Source organism: Mixophyes fleayi, chromosome 6, assembly GCF_038048845.1.
Source record: "Mixophyes fleayi isolate aMixFle1 chromosome 6, aMixFle1.hap1, whole genome shotgun sequence".
Lineage (NCBI taxonomy): Eukaryota > Metazoa > Chordata > Amphibia > Anura > Limnodynastidae > Mixophyes > Mixophyes fleayi.
In genome coordinates, this window is record NC_134407.1 from 81472785 (window position 1) to 81493457 (window position 20673).

Here is a 20673-nt window from a genome sequence, read left to right on the forward strand (position 1 = left end):
GGCTTGTGTGTCATGGCAGATACTGTTCAGTTATATATTTTGTATATTGCTCAGTGAGAAAAAAAATTCTTGGGCTGCAGAAAGCAAACTTCAAACACTGTGTAGATGAAGAGGCGCAGGGGTCACAAGGAGGAGGAAAATTAAGTGAACCTTATCTTAATTCTGGATTCTTACCTCACTCTAACAGCAGTATTTTACTATCCGCTGGCCGAATGTAGGATTTACCTCCTCAAATTCTGTCTCATTAAAGAGTGTGTAATATACTTTTCTCTCAGCAAAATATAAAAATATTAATGATTTTTCAGACTTGTATAGTGTTGGATGTATGTCTGGTTTACAGATGTGGAACAGGTGAGGGAAAGGGGGGGCGAGAATAGGGCGAGTACAGCGTTCAGGTAACTGCAGCTCAAGTAGACCTGTATGTAGATGCAGATACACCTGTCAGACAGCTTGTCCTGCGGATGCTGGAGTGCTGGTGAACGATATGCAGGGATGATGATGATGATTGTTGGCAACACAAACTAATCCAACTTTTTAAGCGTCTTCCCCGGCAGATCCCGGAGTGGCGGCTTAAAAAGGAGTTGAGCAGCTGGATGGTGAAAGTGAGGCAGGAAATAATGAGAGAGAGCAAAGATATGATTACCAGGTTATGCTGTCTAGGGCAGTGACATGAGTAGTGTAGTAACAGGTGAAACTACAATTTTACTTTAATAAACTTGGATGGTTTGATACCCATACAGAGACACCCCCCCCCCCCTCCCATAGTCTCCTTATAAGCACAGTGTATTTTCCACACATAAAGGATCTGATTTAACGTTAGGAGTAAATCCAACTACAGATTTACACCTGGATAAACCATGTTGCCATATACGGGGCACAAATATATTTTGTAACACAAAAATACAGATTACTGGGCAGCTTAATTGTAATACTCTGATTTAGATTTGAGCTAGGACTTGTCCCTCTCCCAAATCTAAATCTGACCACACATTTTACATTTGTTCCCCCTGGAGCACAAAATGGTTTTTACAAAGTGCAATATTACATTCTTCCTGATGGATTTATTCCGAACTCTAATTGAGGCCCAACGTGTTCTGCCCGGGAATCTCTGTTTCTGGGGATTTAGCGGATTAAGTGCTGTAATGAATTTCCTGTTTTGTGCAGGTGAAATTAAATATCCAGAGATAGTATAGAACAGCACCATAGTGTTGACAAATTGTGAAAAAGTAAAAAACAAATATGCTAATGATTACTTTTAAACAAAGGCTACTCTTGTTTTATCACTGACCTCTGATTGGATGACTATATCTGTTTCCTGCTCACTGATCGCTGTGTGCACGGGTGGCACAGTACACTGCAGGGACCTATAGCAACATCTGGGTAAGGGCCTGGTACTCTGCTCTAACCCGATCCCACCACTCTGCTCCGAGTCTGTTTAGAAGAGTCCTCTGCTTTGGCTCAGGGGCAAGTGGGGGGCCCCTGGTATTGTATTGTAACATGTACATAGTATAATAGCATTATAATACACAAGTGATGTTAATATATCTATAAACTCCTGTAAATGATGTATGTAGAAATGGTGAGTTCTGATGTCCTGGCTTATAATCAGTGGGTTCTGTAACCACTTCAGTTTTTATGTTGGAAACCCTGCGTGGTGTAAGGAATAATGCACCCCTATGGTCACTAGAGGTCTCCTTTTATCTCTGTCACATCTGTAAAAGCAATTAGCTTGTAATGGCCATATAGATTAAAGCAGGGACTACATTGTCATCATCACGATTTATTTATATAGTGCTACTAATTCCGCAGCGCTGTACAGAGAACTCGATCACATCAGTCCCTGACCCATTGGAGCTTATAGTCTAAATTCCCTAATATAGACACACAGACAGACAGAGACAGACACAGACTAGGGTCAATTTGATAGCAGCCAATTACCTACCAGTATGTTTTTGGAGTGTGGGAGCAAACCGGAGCACCCGGAGGAAACCCACGCAAACATGGGGAGAACATACAAACTCCACACAGATTACCATATTATCATTATAAATAGAAAACTGACTCACATGGTTGCTATTTATGATATAAGACAGTCTAATGTTTTTAGCAAAAACATACACTTTCCAAATTGTGGCCGGGTACTCCCCCCGGCCCCCCCTCTTTAGCAATACTATGACTTTTCGCCGCTAACTTAGCTTCTCAGTAATTTCTCCACCCTTACAAGGGGCTCTCTCAGTTTTGCTATCTTTACCCCTGTCTCTTCCAATCTTGGAAATAAATTTGTACACACAATGAAGGGTAACCCATAAATAACGTCTAAAAAAACTAAAACAAAAAAGATTATCCTGGTTTTTTTTTTTTTTTTTTTGTTTGTTTTTTAATTTATTATTGTATACTACCAATTGTATTCTGTCTGTGTTGTACAAATAAAGAATTATAAAATAATAATAAAAAAACAACACAGAGGGCAAAATGTAAGTAATGGCTCTGGGAGAGGTGGGATGCAGGTGGTATAGCTATGACAAGCACCACTGTGGCTAGTCACATATATGGCAGGCAGGTATACATACCCCTCTTAATAGGGGGAAAAACATACGTTTTCCTTATCAAGCTGTCATTAGCCAGAAGTGTAAAATAGCAGATAAAAAATCCTATAAAATGAGAATGTGAGAATTCACGCCAAGTGGGTAGATGGTCTGTAATTAGAGCAACAATAGAAAATTATACAGGACACAAAGAGAGAGAACAGATCAGATAATTACAGTGTGTGGATGCCTATAATACCACGGCATGCAACTGGCTCCCACACATCTCACGGTCTACATATGAGCTGAAGGTGTTAACTGTGGGAACTGAGGATTGATAATTAGTTTGTTGTGTTATTATGCATAATTACTATACTTCAGTATATTACTATTTACTTTTCTTTTTCATATTACACATACAGTTTTATGGATCACAGTGTTTCAGTCCGTAACTCTCCTAACTCAATGGAGCTCACAATCTAGTTTTTTTTTCTCTGTTTTTTTTTCAGAGGGGGGGGGGGGGGCGTTCTGCGCTCGTTGACATTTATTAGCTGTAGAATTACCCCCCTTTCCAAGAAACAGGTTGAGCGCAAGATTATTTTATTTTAGGCCAAAAAAATGGAAATTTTTAACAAATTGCAAAACAAAACCAAGCAAAACCAAAACACACAAGGGCGGTTTTGCCAAAACCAAAACACGAAGCTAATCCAGATCCAAAACCAAAACACGGGGGTCAGTGAGCATCTCTAGTAATTGTGTGTGTATGTATGTGTGTGTGTGTGTGTGTGTGTGTATATATATATATATATATATATATATGTGTGTGTATGTATGTATATGTGTTAACCCGTGCATGATACTCATGCATTCTAGTCAAATCAAGCTACTTAAGGTGTTAAAAAGGTTCTTGTCATGCATTTGGGCCTAGCCCAGGCCTCCTCAGGGGAAGAGCGTTACTTCCCGACGCAAGCGCCCTTTTTAATGTGTGTTCATGAGGTAAAATTACCTCACGAAAATGAGTTTGACCCCTCAACTCGTAAATGTAGCCATTACCACCCCTCCCACGGGGGGAAGGGGGATGATGGAAGTTAACTGACTTCACTATTCTAATTTTTTTGTCAAATAATGTCAGTATACCAAATTTCAGGTCAATTGGATGAGCCTTTTCACACGCACACGCACACGCACACGCACACGCACACGCACACGCACACGCAGCATTGCATTGATGGCAAATCTGTCTGGTGTATCTAGATTAATCATACCCAAAATACTTTGCTTTTTTTCCAGGGCCCTAAACATCACTTTAGTTTTCCAAACCAAGAAGCAAAGGTTCCTGCGCATCGGCCTTGCCGTGCCTCTGTTTGGCACTATTGCATCTCTGCGTCAGATGGTGGCTGATGAGGGCAAGATGCCTTCAGATCAGGTAATGCGTTTTGTTCACTAATCATGAGAACATAACTTAGATTTTCTATTGAGCTGAGCAACGTTCACTCTACAAATCTTATAACATTTAATTTCAGTGGTCTTAAAATGGTATAAAAATAAACAAGAATACATAGTAAGTTAGTGCATGTCTCTACTAAAAGACATATCCTCTCCCACTATGACCAGCCATTCTGACTCTACAGGTTTAGTGTCATGAGCAGGGTCTTTTTTACTAGTTGCCCAGAATTTGGACCTGCTCCCCTGCCCTTGTGCCTTTGCATGTGCGCACAGTATGGCTAATTCCAGACAGACGAGTTGTAGCACGGTGCCCGGTCCCAAAAATACACCTGTAAGGTACTTTTGTTTTGTCTTTCTTTGTTTTACAAAATCTGCCCAAAAATTGCAATTGTCCCAGACAAGTAAGAATGTTTATATCATGTGGGTTATTACTTGTTTTGGTTACTATCTTGTTAAACCTTTACCTAAAGGTGATACTGGCGGAGTTATTTTCCAGTGGATTCCAAAGATCTTTCTCAGATGATGAAGACCTGAATACAATTGCTGAAGGAGATCCAGTGTATGCCTTTCAGACTCCCCTGCCCTTACCCAAAGTGTCCGGCGTTTGTAGAACAGGTGGGTTTCTGAGTACAGAAGTCTTATTGTTTTTTGAGGTGAAGGTTCTTATAAAATGGTATGCACTATACTCAAAGCAATAAGTAATAACGCTTTGCGCACATAATGTTTCATGTAAGTTTCTTGCACTGAGCTTACCGCTTATATTTTTTACTGTTGAAGCACAGGGAGCCCATGTCGCTTGTCTCCAGGAGAATAGATTGTGATTCTGAAACCTGTCTCATGTTGTCTTTGTGTCATTATCATACACTTAGGGGGGTATTCAATTGTCCACGGGTTCGAGCGCGGAAAAACTATTACCGTTCATACGGTAATCTCTCGCTGGATTTCAGCTCGCAGCTCCCTGAGCTGTGAGCTGAAATCCAGCGAGTAAATTACCGTACTAACGGTTTTTCCGCGCAGGATTACCGTAATAACGGTAATCCTGCGCGGACCGCTGGATTGTCGGCAATCCCGCGGACAATTGAATATGCCCCTTAGTGGATTTATAGAGCAACACCTTCCCCTCCGCCCAGTACTCAGTCTCCTCTTGTTGAATCACCTTACTGAAACTGCAGGAGGAGGAGCGGGTGATTTATGTCTCGCTGTACATTCCTCTGCAATCACTGATTCTGGAGCACGGTGACTGGCAGAGAGAACAGAGGATGGGATCTTGGTGAAGGAGGTGGTGCCTCTAGTTGCACAAGGATGGCCCGAGCAGCCTTTGGGTGTTATAGGAGAGTTTAGTAGCCTGTTTTAGGCCACATAAATCACAATAGTGATAAACATAACTCTTTTCACGTTTGTTCACTGCATCATTTAGGGTTTTGTACACATGGGCAGTTTTCAGCCCCCCTTTCTGACCCTTTTTTTTTGTTTTTTGTTTTTTTGTTTAGTCACATTGTAGATAGAGGGGAGATAGAAGTTTACAGCTTTTATTAATCCCTATGAGGAAATATGCATATAATGTTTTTCTCATTCATCCTACTGGGGGATACTGCGGTATAGCATGTGTTGACAGGAGCTTGGGCTGCGAGCAGCATTTTGGGTCAGTGGCGAAACGGAAGGAATTCATAGAAGTTTGTCATTTCTCCAGCCCCTGTCACACAAGCAATTAAACAGCTGCTGAAAATCTGCTTGGCTTCTATATAAAAGTTGTCTTTGTTTTTCTTGCCGTTGTCCTGTTAGCGGTTTTTTTTTTTTTTTTGCTTAAAAAGCTCTTGAGTGACATCACTTATCATCTTTTCTGTTTCACCTCTAAATACTGAGTTTGTATAGTTTTTATATGCTCTATATCTCTCCTATGTGCCAGTAATAAGTCAGATTTTATTTATGACCAAGCCAAACAAATATACAACACAGCTTCTCATCTCATACCTCCGAACACATGGGAGCATAGTCAATTAAGTGCAAAGTGCCTCTGGAACGGACCCGAAGGCACTTCGTGTTACCGAAACATCACGGATTTCCTTCGCCCCCAATAGGGCTGTGAAGGGAAATCCACAGAGTTGCGGTACCATAATAACAAAGAAACGCTCTACTGTGATGTCCGCGGCCAATTGAAATTGTCCCATAGAGTCATGAAATATGGACAAAAATAACCCTAACCCAGTTTGCACAAACTCCACCCGCAAATACTCAAATGTGGTTAAAACTCCACCCACTTTTGGTTAATTTACACCCCTTTTTTTAGTCTGCGAATCGGAATGTCCCGTTAAAATTGGGACATTTGGGAGGTGTGTCCTCTTCACCTGTTTATATATGTTGCTTTTTGCCTGTAGTCGTGTTGGCACACACACAACATTCAGAGCGTCATGGTTTTAGGAAGTTTAACGATAATCATTAGGAACGGAGCTGCACCGGTCATAAACCAAAGCTTTATACGGCAATCTAGGACTCTATCCGGATTTGTCATTGATCTGAATTTCTTGCCTTTAAATACATTATTTACATTTTAGTTATTTTGTCACACAGGGTACCCTCACAGCCTTCCTTCTTCCCCTCGCTGCTTTGATCAAGATGCACCAAGGTTGCCTGGAGGAGGTTCTGTTTCCTCCGAGTTCCTGGCACCCAGCTCTAAACTTCTGCTGCTCTTCTGCAACTTGGATGGTACAGGTCAGCAGGCCATTAGGTAAATGCCTTTTTAAACACTGCATTTATAATACTATACAGATTGCACATTTGTAATATTTGAACAACGTAGACATGCCAAGTGTAAAGCTGACATTTTGCCGTGATTAGGTTTGGTCCCCCGATGGTATTAAGGGAAGACAGGACAATGTCTTGGGATCAACTGGAGCAGTGCATCTTGGGAAAGATTCGTTATTTGATGAGGAACAATGCACATCCCCCTGTGAGTATCTTTGAGGACATCAAAATAATATTTTAAGGGATTATTATAACACTTTATATGCTATCTATGGAAGTGTTATTTGAACTAGATTAACATGAATACACTTTTTCTTGAAGATACTGGATTCATTAAGGCACTCATACTGAGCACATCATGCGTTTGTTATACACCTTACCTAAATCAGCTTTCTATACAGCCAATGCCAACAAGAAATGGATCTAAAGATATGTGTGGTGATGACTACAGGTGTAGGTTTACGTACAATACCTATGTGGAATATAAAATATCAAAAGAACGCACAGAAAATAAATATTAATAAATATTAAGCAATTAATGTTACCTGTAAATAATATCGTCATTTATGATTGTTCATGGAAATGTAAAAAAAAGTTTTTTTTTTGTTTTTTTTTTTCCCTTCAAAAACCTTTATTATGCTGCCCTTAATGTCTACTGTGCATAATGGACATTATTACAGGTGTGCTGGACTTAGACTAGCCCTATAGCTGGTGCAAGCGATATGGCAGAAAAACAAGTAACTTTGAGACACCCAGAGCTGGGTTCGGACGTGGCGGTTTGTGCTCGAGCTTGACACGCTCTCACTGTAAATACCCCTTCCCCGCCCCGTTCACTCCTTTAAATCATCGGCCGTAGTAAGTGTCCATTGTGCCCACGCACGCAGCGTACAGGGCCGCTTTCTCGGCCGTATCTCCTGGTTCTGGACGTGCACTGAGTGATTTTGCTACCCATTGTTTCCATCTTCATGTCTCATACTCTAAGGGGTAGATTCAATTCCTTGCGTCGTTCTTTAGAACAACGCGGGCTGCGTACTATTTCTGTTACTAGGGTAATTTTAACAGAGATTTTTGCTCCCGGCTCACAGGGCAACGAGAAATGACTGCAGTAACTGTAATGATGCGCAGCTATTACCGTAGTAACGATAATAGTGCGCGGGCCGCATTGTTCTAAAGAACAACAGGGGGAATTGAATCTACCCCTAAATGTTATCAGAATCAATATTTGGCAGTTTTGATGTTTCATGGTAATTGTACCTCAAATCGGGGTTTAAAATGTAGCGTATATAATACTTATCTACTTCTTTCAGACATTTAAAGTATAATTCCCAAAGAGAGATGTACATAGCTAGGTTAGTTAGTTAGTTAAGCTTCTTGTCATCAGTACCAGTTTTGTCAAATGATGCATGTCCCATAGGAAGGAATGACCACCACACTGCTAGTTAGAGGAAGGGTGACGATAGTCATAAGACCTAAATCTTCATTTACATATGATGTTCCTGGTCTAGACACAGAAATGGGCACACTTCAGTGTTTTCAATCATTTTACCTTTTAACAGCAGAAGATAAGATAGTATTCTGCTGTCATAAAAGGTACTAGGAATAATATGTAGTAGATCTGCTCTTTTAAGGTCGGAGGGGAGGGGAAATCAGTACCTGTAAGAGCTGGTTTAAATATAAATGCACTAGCAAGTATTTTACTCTGAGGGGATTTCTCCTGTCAATCATCACATTCCTGCTCTATAGCAGTGCATAGAACACTCATCGAGTGTAGAAATTAATTATATTGTGGATTGTTTATTGAGACCTAACTGAGCGTGATCCATCTTACAAAGTACTGTGTTTCAAACGCTGGTGAGAGCTAACTGTTCTCGCTGTTAACTCTTCACAGAGCCAGGTGGCTGAATTACATTGTTCTAGATAATATTTACCTGGTTATATACATCACAGCTCAACAAAATCCTTCATCCAAATTGTCCCGGAGTGTAGTTCATGAATCTCTGGATATTTAGGGCTTAACTGACTGTATGATTACAAATATCTAACCACGCTCTATCAGTAAATCATGTATTTTATTACCTTGTATGTATGTCATGTTTTATGACAAAAATGTGAGTAACTGATGTTCATAGATACATGCACATATGGCTGTTATGCTGCGTTTGAAGGTTGGAAGAAAGTACTGAGCGCTTTATGTACCAAATACATTTTATGTTACACAGGCGTTACAACTTTCTGTTGTTATAAGATTGAGGCTTAGCCCAGCATCAAGAAGGGATTATAGAGATAGTCAGGTAGATGTTCCCAGGGTGAGGAGAAGGGGTTATGGTCAGATGAGAGGGGAATATGTCATCGCTGCTTGCCATCATTACATAGGAATTTTTTTTAGCTCTGTTTTCTCTCTGCAGAGCGGAGGAGTTTTCTTTCATATTCGAGTTGTGGGGGCACCGGTGAGCAGCTGCTACTTATCATCCAAGGACGCCCGGCCCCTCCAGCACCCAGCTGTGGGCAGGTTAGTGTGTCTGCATGTAACGCCAATATATCCCTCTGGAAATATGGCTATGAATCCAGTATGCCAAGGGACTGGCTAATACACGGTTTGGAGAGACCAACAAATATGTCAGTATCTTCTTTCTTGTTGCTATATATATTTTTTTTTTACCTTTTAGTGATCTGTGAGTGGATCATTTTGAGGTAGCTGTTGAATTCAGCAGTGACACATCATTCATAGCCTCTCCTTTGTGTCTGCCACCTAGTGCCTATGTTGTGTATTGCAAAATTCCTATTTTTGTGAACTACATTTTGCAAGTTGTTGGATTATACAAGGGACAGGCAAGGCCAATAACTATGAATGATTTGCATTCCACACATGTGTTCATGTATGCAGATACAGAGCACTATTTACATTGTAATCAGGATGGTATTTAATGTGTAACTAGATACATGCTGCTTAGGGAAGCAATGTTCAAGAAGATAGAGATATATATATATATATATATATATATATATATATATATATATATATATATATTTATTTTGAAGCATCAAATATTAGTATAGCTATGACTGTAATGAATATATGGTGATGTTCTTGCTTTGTGTTCTAATAAACTTAGGGTGATGATTTATGTTTGAACATGGAATGACAATATTGCTGTACATTGTTATTATCACAACATGCCTAGTTGTTAATGAAGTTGTACGCATACATTATGGAAGAATATAAACGTAACGAGGTCCTCCACTTAAAAATAAATATTTGAATTGCCCTCTCAACCCTCGAACAGTGAAGCACCTCTCCTCCAATCAGCAGCGACCTTTCATTTATAGCAGCTTTAGTGCATATCTCCTGGTGCGAGGAGAGCCGAGCGGCAGTGCAGGTGAGCATTAATGGTCCTAGCTATATGTGAGCCCCGAGATAGTGACTCAATAGAAGAAATGTAATGTTGAAGGGAATTGAGGGCAGTTAGAAAACTATAGATTTTACAGTGGATAGACTTAATAATGCACCATGTTACTTTGTACTTGTTAAATGCTCAGCTGTGACAATTCCTATATTTGACTTCCCTTCTTAACAGGGCTCTGCAGCTCTGCGGGGCTGGAGAAGTGCCCCATGTAAAGCTGGCTATAGAATGGGACCCTAAAACCAAAGAGAGGTATGTACAAGTATTAATTTATACTCTTTAAAAAATATAGGCTGCAGAGTTAACAGGATTTGGGAAAACAAACAAATGTTTCATTATCTACTTTCTTGTTGATAGACTTCTTATTTTTTTTTACTTTTAAGTGATCATTTAGTGGATCTTTCTGTTGAATATAACAATGAAAGGGTTATTCATAGTCACAGCACTGGGGTCATGAGTTCAATTCCCGACCATGGCCTTATCTGTGAGGAGTTTGTATGTTCTCCCCGTGTTTGCGTGGGTTTCCTCCGGGTGCTCCGGTTTCCTCCCACACTCCAAAAAACATACTGGTAGGTTAATTGGCTGCTAACAAATTGACCCTAGTCTCTGTGTGTGCCTCTCTCTCTCTGTCTCTGTGTGTGTATATTAGGGAATTTAGACTGTAAGCTCCAATGGTGCAGGGACTGATGTGAGTGAGTTCTCTGTACAGCGCTGCGGAATTAGTGGCGCTATATAAATAAATGATGATGATGATGGATCTTTCTGTTGAATATAACAATGAAAGGGTTATTCATAGCCTCACCTTTTAGTGTCTGCCACCTAATGGCTGCTTTGGGTACTGCAACATACCTTTTTTCCTATTGCTGTTTTTGCAAAAATATGCTATTGTTTCATCGTCTTTCAGACTGTTTGGGAATATACAGGAAGAAGTAGTGCAGGATGATGAATCCGTGAGGAATCAGCAACTGGATCACCAACAGCAGAGTTGTACACTGGATGAGTGCTTTCAGCTGTACACCAAAGAAGAACAGGTAACTAACACACTAGTGTTTATGCTACGGTGCATATCAACCTCTAAACCTGTATGTTTTAGAGTAACAGTGCTGTCTGTGAACACTGCAAATGCCCTGTTGTTGAAGTGCATTTTTTTGATGTATGCAGCTAGTAATATACTTGCTCATAGCAGCCACATGTGGCTTCCTTCTGTGTTTTTCAGCCATGTTCTTCTATCCTCAGCATGTGTTGCCCTGTTGCATGACACAAATTAGCTGTTTGGATGCAATTGCATCCAATGCATAGCGCACAGCTTTGTCATGTCCCAGGGCAATGGAAATAATTGACTTTCTCTGATGCTATAAATATATGGCTGAAAAGCACAACATGAAGTCTAAAAGATAAAAGGAACATAATTAGTAAAGGTTACTGCGGGGAATCAGTGGTCAGTAAGTTAAAGTTGTCTGAACGTGGACAGCCCATTAGACTCTGGTTATATTGAAGAAATGTATGTCTGTTTATCATTGGTGTATTGAAGCTCCCATTGGCCTGTGTGGTGCTAGAGCCATGTTCCTGACTCCACATACTGTTAAATGCCCTAAAACACACATCATTTAGTTATAACTTGCATAAGAACGTGCAGTCCATTGCAGTGTACACTCACTAGAAGCTCACTTTATCTCCCGTCATAGTAATAAATGCATCTGGGGGACATCTGGGCCTTCTCGCAGCACAGGACCTCAGGCTCCAAACCCCATTAATATAATCAACCACTGTTGTGCATAAATATATCATACTTTGTATCTAAAGAAGAACTTTTATTTCAGTAACCAAGCTTGTTATTTCTGTCTGTCCCAGCTGGCTCCAGATGACGCCTGGAGGTGCCCCCACTGTAAAGTGTTGCAGCAAGGAACGGTCAAGCTGAGTCTGTGGACTCTCCCGGACATTCTCATCATCCACCTTAAAAGGTTTCGGCAAGTAGGTAGCCGCAGGAACAAACTGTCCACACTGGTCAGGTTCCCCCTGGCTGGCATGGACATGGCAGCACATGTGGTCAAGGGAGGCCCCTTAGGACAGTGGTCATCATGGAAGCAGCCACCCTACCAGCTGGAGAATAGGCATCTGGATGTACAGTATGATCTGTACGCCGTGTGCAATCATCATGGCAGTTTGCAAGGAGGACACTACACAGGTGAGAGAGCTTCATGCTAAAATAACCTGGCTGACCCTAAAGTGTGATACACAAATACATCTTAGCAAGTCAGGAAGCAGCTCCATTCCATTGGTGCACACCTGTCACATGACACAGAACACATACACTGCATCATCCAGGATTCTATGTATAGTATAGTATAGTATTGTACTTTAACAAGCAGGTAGATTACCTTCAAATTACTTTTAATTTATTGGCTTGAACATGTCCTCCTGCAACTTTTCCTAATTACATTGCCTTTCCTTCCTAGTTCAGTTTTGTGTCTTTCAGCCATGTATTTATATAATAAGAGTGGTATATTATTGTTGTCCTGGGATACAGCATTAATCTGCTCTGTGGATGCAGAAATGTAAGATATTTAAATTGACTTATCAAAGTGGGTGGAGCCATACATGCCATGGAAGAACACATAGACAAAGGGCCTGAGTCATTAAGGAAGGCATAATGAGCGCAGCATGTGTTTGTTTTAAATTGCACGTAACTCAACTCTGCATACTCCCGAAGTCCACAAGGAACGGATCTAAAGATACAAGTGGTGATGACTACAGGTGTAGAGTTACTCTGCTGTACTAGACCAGACTGCAGGCTACATACAATACCTATGTGGAACGTAAAATCTCAAAAGCACGCACAGAAAAGAAATGTACTCAGTAAATGTTACATGTCGATATTATAGTCTTGGAGATTTTTTTTGATTTTTTTTTGTTAAATCTTTTGTGTTTGTTTTCTAGAAAAACATTTATTAGAGTGTTCTTAATGTCTGCTGTACATAACAGACATGTTTACAGTTGCTTCTGATTGCCTACACATGTTTTCATATACAGCTGTCATCACTAATATTCTGGACTTACACTAGACCTTTAGCTGGAGAAAGAGAAGCAGCAGAAAACTAGCGTACTTCTGTGTGCGCCTGAGTGTGACTTGGCTGCACGGGACGCCCTTACTGTACATTGCCTACGTGCATCCACCCATTTCCCACTCCGTTCCTTACCTGAAATCATAGGCTGTAGGAAGTGTCGTTTGCGCTCGAAGATCACTTGGACGTTGCTGCGTTCATTCTGGTTCTGATACCACAAAATCGGCAGATATGTTGCTTGACTCAGGCCCAGAATGTATAGGCCTACCTAAGAGAGGCACCCAATGAGGTTGTCTTGTTCAGGTCCTTCTAGGCACATACCTTAAGCACCTAATTAGAAAACTCCCCAAATCTTTGGGGATAAACTATTAACTTTTTGCTTTTTTTTGCTAAAATACTCCACATCTCACAAAACAAAATGTCAAAATAGCTTAAAGCAGGTAAAAGCGCTGCCTATTTACTAATGTACTCTGCCGTGTTCCCAGCCTACTGCAGGAACTCAATGGATGCCCGCTGGTATAGCTATGATGACAGTAATGTGGAACATGTTCTTGAGGATGAGGTCTGTACCCGAGGGGCCTATCTTCTTTTTTACCAAAAGCGAAATGCGATTCCCACCTGGTCTGCCAGCAGCTCAGTTAAAGGTAACAATCATTTTGCAAAACAAATCCTGTTTTATGTATGAATGTGATAGCTAGATCTGTAATTTGGTTTAACATTTTCCTGACACTTGAAATACGACTTCAGCCTGAAATTGTGTGTTGGAACTTAAAAAACACACTGTTGCTGCCATTTGATAGATTGTGAATAACTGACATTTCTTTTCAGCATTTACAACCATAGGTCCAAACCGTGCAGTCGGCAGTTTGAAAACACAATATATCTGCGAAACTCTGCAGCATCCATTTGTTTCTGAGGTTTTATCAGGCGATTTCAGGCAGAAATCATACTTAAATGATCAGGCATTATTCCAATAAATTGTAGTACCCAGCATAATGGTTTTCATTAGGCATTGCCCACCATCAGGGCATATAGAGAGTGAGACCTCACCAATGTCAATGAAAATGTAATGGTGTAAAGAGAGACCCCCTACATACGAACGGTTGGATCTGCAGTCATGAATTTACACAGCAATACCCCACAGTCTTGTTTTTTTGTACCGGACAGTTTAGATAAGGGATGTGGCTGATCGGGGCATGGACAACTTTGTCCTAATTTTTTACTTGACAAGGGAGGAAAAGTTATTGGGGTAAAAAAAAACATTTTTTAAAAGTAATAATTGTACATACACATATGTAAATTTGTAAAGTTTTCAGGACATTGATAGAACTAAATATATGTGACAGGACTGTAATGATGGAGAAAATATTTTTAGGAACATCTGATTTTTTTTATGTGAACCTATTGAGAACATGGCAAATAAATCATGCTGCATACATCTAAAAAAACATTTTCAGCATACGTACATATTTCACACAAGACACTGCAAAAACTTTAATTTATGCACTCATCATCTCCCGCATCTAGTATTGCAATTCCCCCCCCCCCCCCCCTCCCCTTACTGGTCTTCCCCCAAATCAGACTCTTACCCCTACAATCTATTTTGCACGCAGCGGCTAGATTGATGTTTTTTGCAAATTGGTATTAATGTGATATAAAAAATATTTTCTTATGACCATATTATGAAAATATCTTTCTTGAATTTGGCAATTAATTTTGCTAATCCAAACTAACAAAAATCTATCTTAATTTTCAGACTAAAAAATTGATAAAATAACTTTAGAAATTATGACTCTATCAATATATGCAAAGAATTTGTCAGAGAAACCATTTATGCTAAATGTGCATTTCTATGATCCTTTCATAGGAATATGCTAATTGGACTGAGAGGAAAAATAATAAAGGTTCTCTTAGATGAAAAACTTATATCCGCTATTTTCGTGACTATGGTCTAATGTTATTAAAGGGAATTTCCAGCCTTCAGATTGCTTCCATTTATTGGCTGTGCATGCCATCGTTACACTATTTACTAAAACACTATGGGCCTGAGGGAGAGCAAGGCAAAAAAAGGAGTAAGTTTGCACCTTGGCAAAACCATGTTGCATTGGAGGGGGAGGTAAATTTAGAATGTGAGGACATATTTATAGTTGGGATAGGGCATGTCCTAGATCAACCTTACATTTCAGTGTAGGAATAAATCTATCAAGTATTTGTGTGCTACATGATAAACAGCCAGTATTTTGCTTACGCACACAATAATAAACTAACATGTACGCATTGTAACATGCTTTGTCCAGGAGCATATGTACTCCTTTTTGTCTTATTTGCTTTTCTTAATGAATCAGGTCCTATATTTCTACTCTGCATCTGTGCTTTTCAGCCTTGTGTTTATATAACCAGGCAGTGTTGTTTATTTCCTTTGTCCTAGAATATGACACAAAGAAGCTTTCCAATCCCAATTGTAGAGAGCAGAGCTGTGTCAACTCCCAGGGCAGGGAAAATAATCAGCTTGTTTGGTGTTATAAAATGTGGCTGAAAAGCACGGAAGCCAGATAAATAAATCAGTGTATTTAGTAAAAGTTTCCAAAGGACATCTACAAGCCAATAAATGGATTTGGAGGTAGGCAATTTGTTTACCATTATTTACAACCAGAAGGGCAGCTTAGACTATACTAGCAAATTAATAAGGGAATTTTATCTGGCCTTTTATGGTTCTTTAGAGTAAGGAGAACAAGATTAGTTTAGAATAGAATAGTTATTAGCAATTCAGTCTGTTGGTTTTGTTTGTTATCTAGAAATCTATTATCAGACATTCATGAAATGTTTCTCTTGTGATGTGATGACAGGTTCCATAAGTTCTTCCATATCTGATCATTGGGTTCTCAGACTGAACGGAGGTAAGAGAGAGAGCCTGGTATCTCGTGCCACCACAAGCTGCACCCCTCTGCCACAATCCCCAGACTTGTCCGTCTTCCTAAATAAAGAGCAGAACCCAGAGAAAGGTACAAACACTATCTTCTAGGGTATATCTTCATAAACCTTCATTGTTCTATTTTTTTTTTAAATACATTTCCATAGCTATTCCCATAGCAGCTGTCAATAAATTTATGTTGTGGTCAATGTACTTGTGTAGAATTAAATTTTTAAAAAATCTGTGTGTTATAAGTATGGTCTCAAACTATTCCTTATGCTTCTTACAGGTGATAAAGGATCAAAATCTTTTGTCCGGGGAATAAAGGGGCGAAGTGCGAGTATGAAAGTGTCCTCCGCTACAAAAATAAAGTTGAGTATCAGTAAGGCAATGCCTCTGCGGTGGTCGTTTGGTTCAAAGGATAGGCCAAAACGTGAGACCGGTGAGCTAGTGGAATATTTGGAATCAGGACGTCGGCCAAAGTACACCAATGAGTCCATTGTGCCATTGATGACTGGCGCCACCAATACAGAAAAGTCATCTAGTAGACCTCTGCCAAAGCTAAACCAATTGAATGTCCAGGGTGCCAATGGAAACAGCTCTACAAGTGGTCAGTCAAAACTTTTGACATCTTCCTCAAAAACAGACACCTTACGGGGTAAGCCAAAGGAGAAGAACTCCCAGGAAAATACAGTATTGGCAGGAAAAGCAGATGGGCCTGCACAATCAAAACACAAAGAGAGGATGTCAAGTGGGGATGGCCCAACCAGAGGAAGCTCATCAGCTGCTGACAATACTGTAAAGGTTAAAGCATCATCATGTAAAAAGGAGGACAACAACCAAAGAACCCTTACAAGAGATGGAGATAACAGCAAGATGAGAGCCTCGGAGGAGGGACAACAGGAAGGGAAGTCAACAAAGTTGAAGACAGGTCTACTGAGGAAAGAGCCTAGGAAACAGACGTTACCCGAGAACCCCAGCACTTCTGAGCTCCACAATGGCATATCACGGACATCTTTATCCAATGGGATTTTGTCTGACGGAAGGACTAGTGGCACAATACCTCGACGTCAGAAAGAGGACCTCAAAAACAACAAATCTCCAACAGACATCAGACGGGCTCATAGCTCATCCAATGTACAGAATAAGGCAGAGTGGACTCTGAAGAGGTCTACTTCCCTATACAAGAATGGCAGTGCTGTCCATCAACCCACCAGGCAGGTTGCAGCAGAAAAGACATCTTCAGGTTCATTACAAAGAACGAGATACCAAACTGCCTCCCTAGGGAGAAAGAAAACTGTGCCTGAGTCTAGCTTCTAGGATGGAACTCTTCACAGGGGGCGCCACTGTTTAGAAAAGTCACAGAATCTACTGTATGTGTTACAAGGAAGACTACCTAACAGGAGACTGAAGACATTCAGGTTATGGCATCTGGGTTGTGTTATATTTTACTGTATTCATTTCTCATAACATTCATTATCAACACACATTTATTACATAATAATCATCAGCTCTCAAAGTGCCATAAATAGATGAATAAGATGCTGAAGATCTCGCCATCACAAAGGCAGAGCAAGTGCTGGTCATTACGAAAATACCATACTGAACAACCATTTTAAACAATATTAAAACATCATATTTCTGTTCTAGCTACAAATTTGCAACAGCTTACGAATCATGAAAATTGTGGTTCTGTGGCCCCACCTGAAGCAGCGGTCCTGGGTGAATACTGTATCCTAAAATGTTGCTGACTATATTTTATTTCTAGGAGAGAAGGAAATCTGTGTAGCTTTTAATAGGGTACAATCTTACATTATATGCAGGACTACACATGTCAACTGTAACATCGCCACCTAGTGGGCTTTTTAGAAAATGCAAGAAGATTTTTGTCCAAGTAAACACTCTAATTCTCCAGGTGCATCATTCTAAGCAGTCATTTGAGATCCAGTATCTTCTGCTGCTGATAGGGTTATGTGACATCTACTTTAGTTTGTACTTATTGTATTTTAAAACATATACATTTTATAGGGAGTGGGTGTCACTGCAAAAAAGTCTCATGATTGTCCTGGAGTAGAGAAATGTGGGGAACTCATTATAATAAAAGCTAAACTATAATTTACTAATAAAGCAAAATAGTATAACCCTTAAGGGCTTATGTAACAAAGAATTGGTGACATCACCAAGGCAGGAGGTATAGCGGTGTATAACTATTAATTATCTAGAAATAAAGGAGCTTTTCACTTTACTAAATCTCTAATAAATTGTACTTTGGTTGTGGCGTCCCTCCATGGGACCTCCACTATTCTTAGGGGCTCTGATTTTAATTCTCCCACATGTGCCGCCCCTTATGGGCAATCTGCAGCGATGCAACTTTGTGGATTTTGCCTTGCACCCAATAGAGGAAATCCGTGATGTTGGATGCTGTAGTACCTTAAAATGTGAGCAGTTGAACATTGCTCTAATTTAAATTGAATTCCCCCTTTTGTGTTTCGCAATGTCCTGGCACTCACATATAGCCCGATTGTCTGCTGATCACATTTCAGACTGCTCTGCTCTCTCTATAACAAGAGACCCCCACACAGAGTATTGATCCGCCTTGTGTGGATGGGGTCGAGCAGCATCTAATGTAATCTGTAATTTATTATTGGGACAAGAGGAGATTAAATAACTTAGGTTTTAAAGTATAAAACTATTTAAACCAAGGTTATTTTTTAGAAAACAAGGCAGAACAATGCTAACAAACAAGCTCTTTATTGAAGGGCAAATGTAGGAACTTTCCCTGACTCAGCATGTCCGCTTCTGCGGGAGAATGATATGTTAACATGTCTGTTACTCACAGATCCAGCACTTGCCCTGTTAGTAATTGCTAATATTTAGTAAGCTTTCAATGCAAGCTCAAATGGCGTTACGTGAAGTATACAAAATAAATAGGTATACAACCACAGAAGCACAAACTATAAAAAGGCTTATAGACGTCATCTATCATATGGACTACAAAGAAACATTGCTGAGGAAAAATGTTTATACATTTTCCTCAGCATTGTGTTTTTCATTACTTTTTCAACAGATGATTTCAATGTGAACTATGGTAAAATAAATCTACCAAGTAATAATGAGCGTATGTTAAGAGCATTCATTGTTTACACAGAAGAGGGCAGTCGTTTTGTGAGCGGAATCAAAATTCATGAGTATCCAACCCATCAATGTACTACAAACTAGTGGCGTTACTGAGGGAGGTCTTGGTCCTAGTAAATGAGTATGTGGTATATTGATTCAGTCCAGAAATGGCATTCTGCACTGTGTGTAGGCAACTAGTAACCATTGTTTTACTACAAATGATAGCAAAAGGATGAAGAGAAAAATTAACATGTAAAAAACTTAAATTGTTTTAGATAAAAAAAAATAGTAAATACTACTATGTTTTAATATAAATTAAAAGTGGGAATTAGATCAGTGCATCATCACGTGTGTGTGTGTGTGTGTGTGTGTGTGTGTGTGTGTGTGTGTATTCATGCACTCTCATTCACTGTCACTATATCATTATACAGAATGAGTAGGTGTCAGATACTAAAATGAAAGAGGTCATATATTTAGATACTTGGAGGAGAATGTAGGTGTAAAGTTTATCCACATACATTCACAACCCCCTGAGGTGCCAGGCAATTTTTGGCGCAAAACTGCTATTTGACTATTCACTGTATTGTAGAAAAAAAATTGTTTTGACATGTTTGCACTCTATAAAGTGGATATATCCCCTCAAAAGAAGGTTTGTAAGGAGAACTGTCATAAAGAGGCATTTTCTAATTGTTGTTTTTAGAATTGAATATAATTACAGTGTACTCGTCTTGGTATTCACAGTGGAGGCATCCATTTTGTAGATTGAACCAATATTTGTGAGAATCCAACCTATCAATCCACAAGGAATTGTACCTTGAGGATATCATTGGTTTACAGTTAACTGATAGACTGCATTCTTGTGAATATTTGTTCATCGCACAAAATGGCTGTCCATTCTGTGTGTAGGTAATGGGTACACCTTAACGTTCTCCAGAGATGAAGGATTATGGGAAAGGACAACGCAAATGAATAATACTGAGATCAGTATCAATGTACTTGTGCTGCATTTCCTGAAACTACAACGAAAATCTCTCACAATTTGGGAGTGAAGTATAAATCGTATTTATTAAAATTGTAAAAAGTAGATGGTTTTATATATATAAATATAAAATATATATGTCAATGACTAAAACGCCTTGTAATGGCAGCTATTTTGGTATGTTGGACAAATAAACTTTGTCAGATGTTTTTAAAATTAACTTCTATGCAATAATTCTTGATTTTTTTTTTATTTTTATCCATGTTTCTATTTTATCTGTTTCTTAAATAAAATAATTAATTGTAAACAAAAATGATGTTTCTTTCGTGGTGTCTGTTCATTTCATTTGTAATTGTGCATAAAACAAAACAATTGTGGTGAGTACCAACATTTACAGGTTGTATTGTCTTCCTGAATCCCCCCCCCCCCCCTCCCCAAATTCTGTTCAGGGCTGAAACACAGCACTCTAAAGGGGGCAGAATAGAGACAG

General features: G+C 39.6%; 1 protein-coding gene across 1 annotated transcript in view; it reads left to right on the forward strand.

Moving 5' to 3' along the window:
• USP43 (ubiquitin specific peptidase 43) overlaps positions 1 to 19713 on the forward strand; it is a 54839-nt gene extending 35126 nt beyond the window's left edge. Inside the window, exons 5-15 of the mRNA XM_075216959.1 lie at positions 3816 to 3951; positions 4442 to 4586; positions 6540 to 6696; positions 6807 to 6918; positions 9119 to 9222; positions 10289 to 10366; positions 11019 to 11145; positions 11966 to 12299; positions 13662 to 13820; positions 16023 to 16178; positions 16377 to 19713. Of these exons, the coding sequence (XP_075073060.1) occupies positions 3816 to 3951; positions 4442 to 4586; positions 6540 to 6696; positions 6807 to 6918; positions 9119 to 9222; positions 10289 to 10366; positions 11019 to 11145; positions 11966 to 12299; positions 13662 to 13820; positions 16023 to 16178; positions 16377 to 17407 (2539 nt within the window). The 3' untranslated portion in view covers positions 17408 to 19713. The remainder of the gene's footprint in view (positions 1 to 3815; positions 3952 to 4441; positions 4587 to 6539; positions 6697 to 6806; positions 6919 to 9118; positions 9223 to 10288; positions 10367 to 11018; positions 11146 to 11965; positions 12300 to 13661; positions 13821 to 16022; positions 16179 to 16376) is intronic.
• Positions 19714 to 20673: the final 960 nt, after the last annotated feature.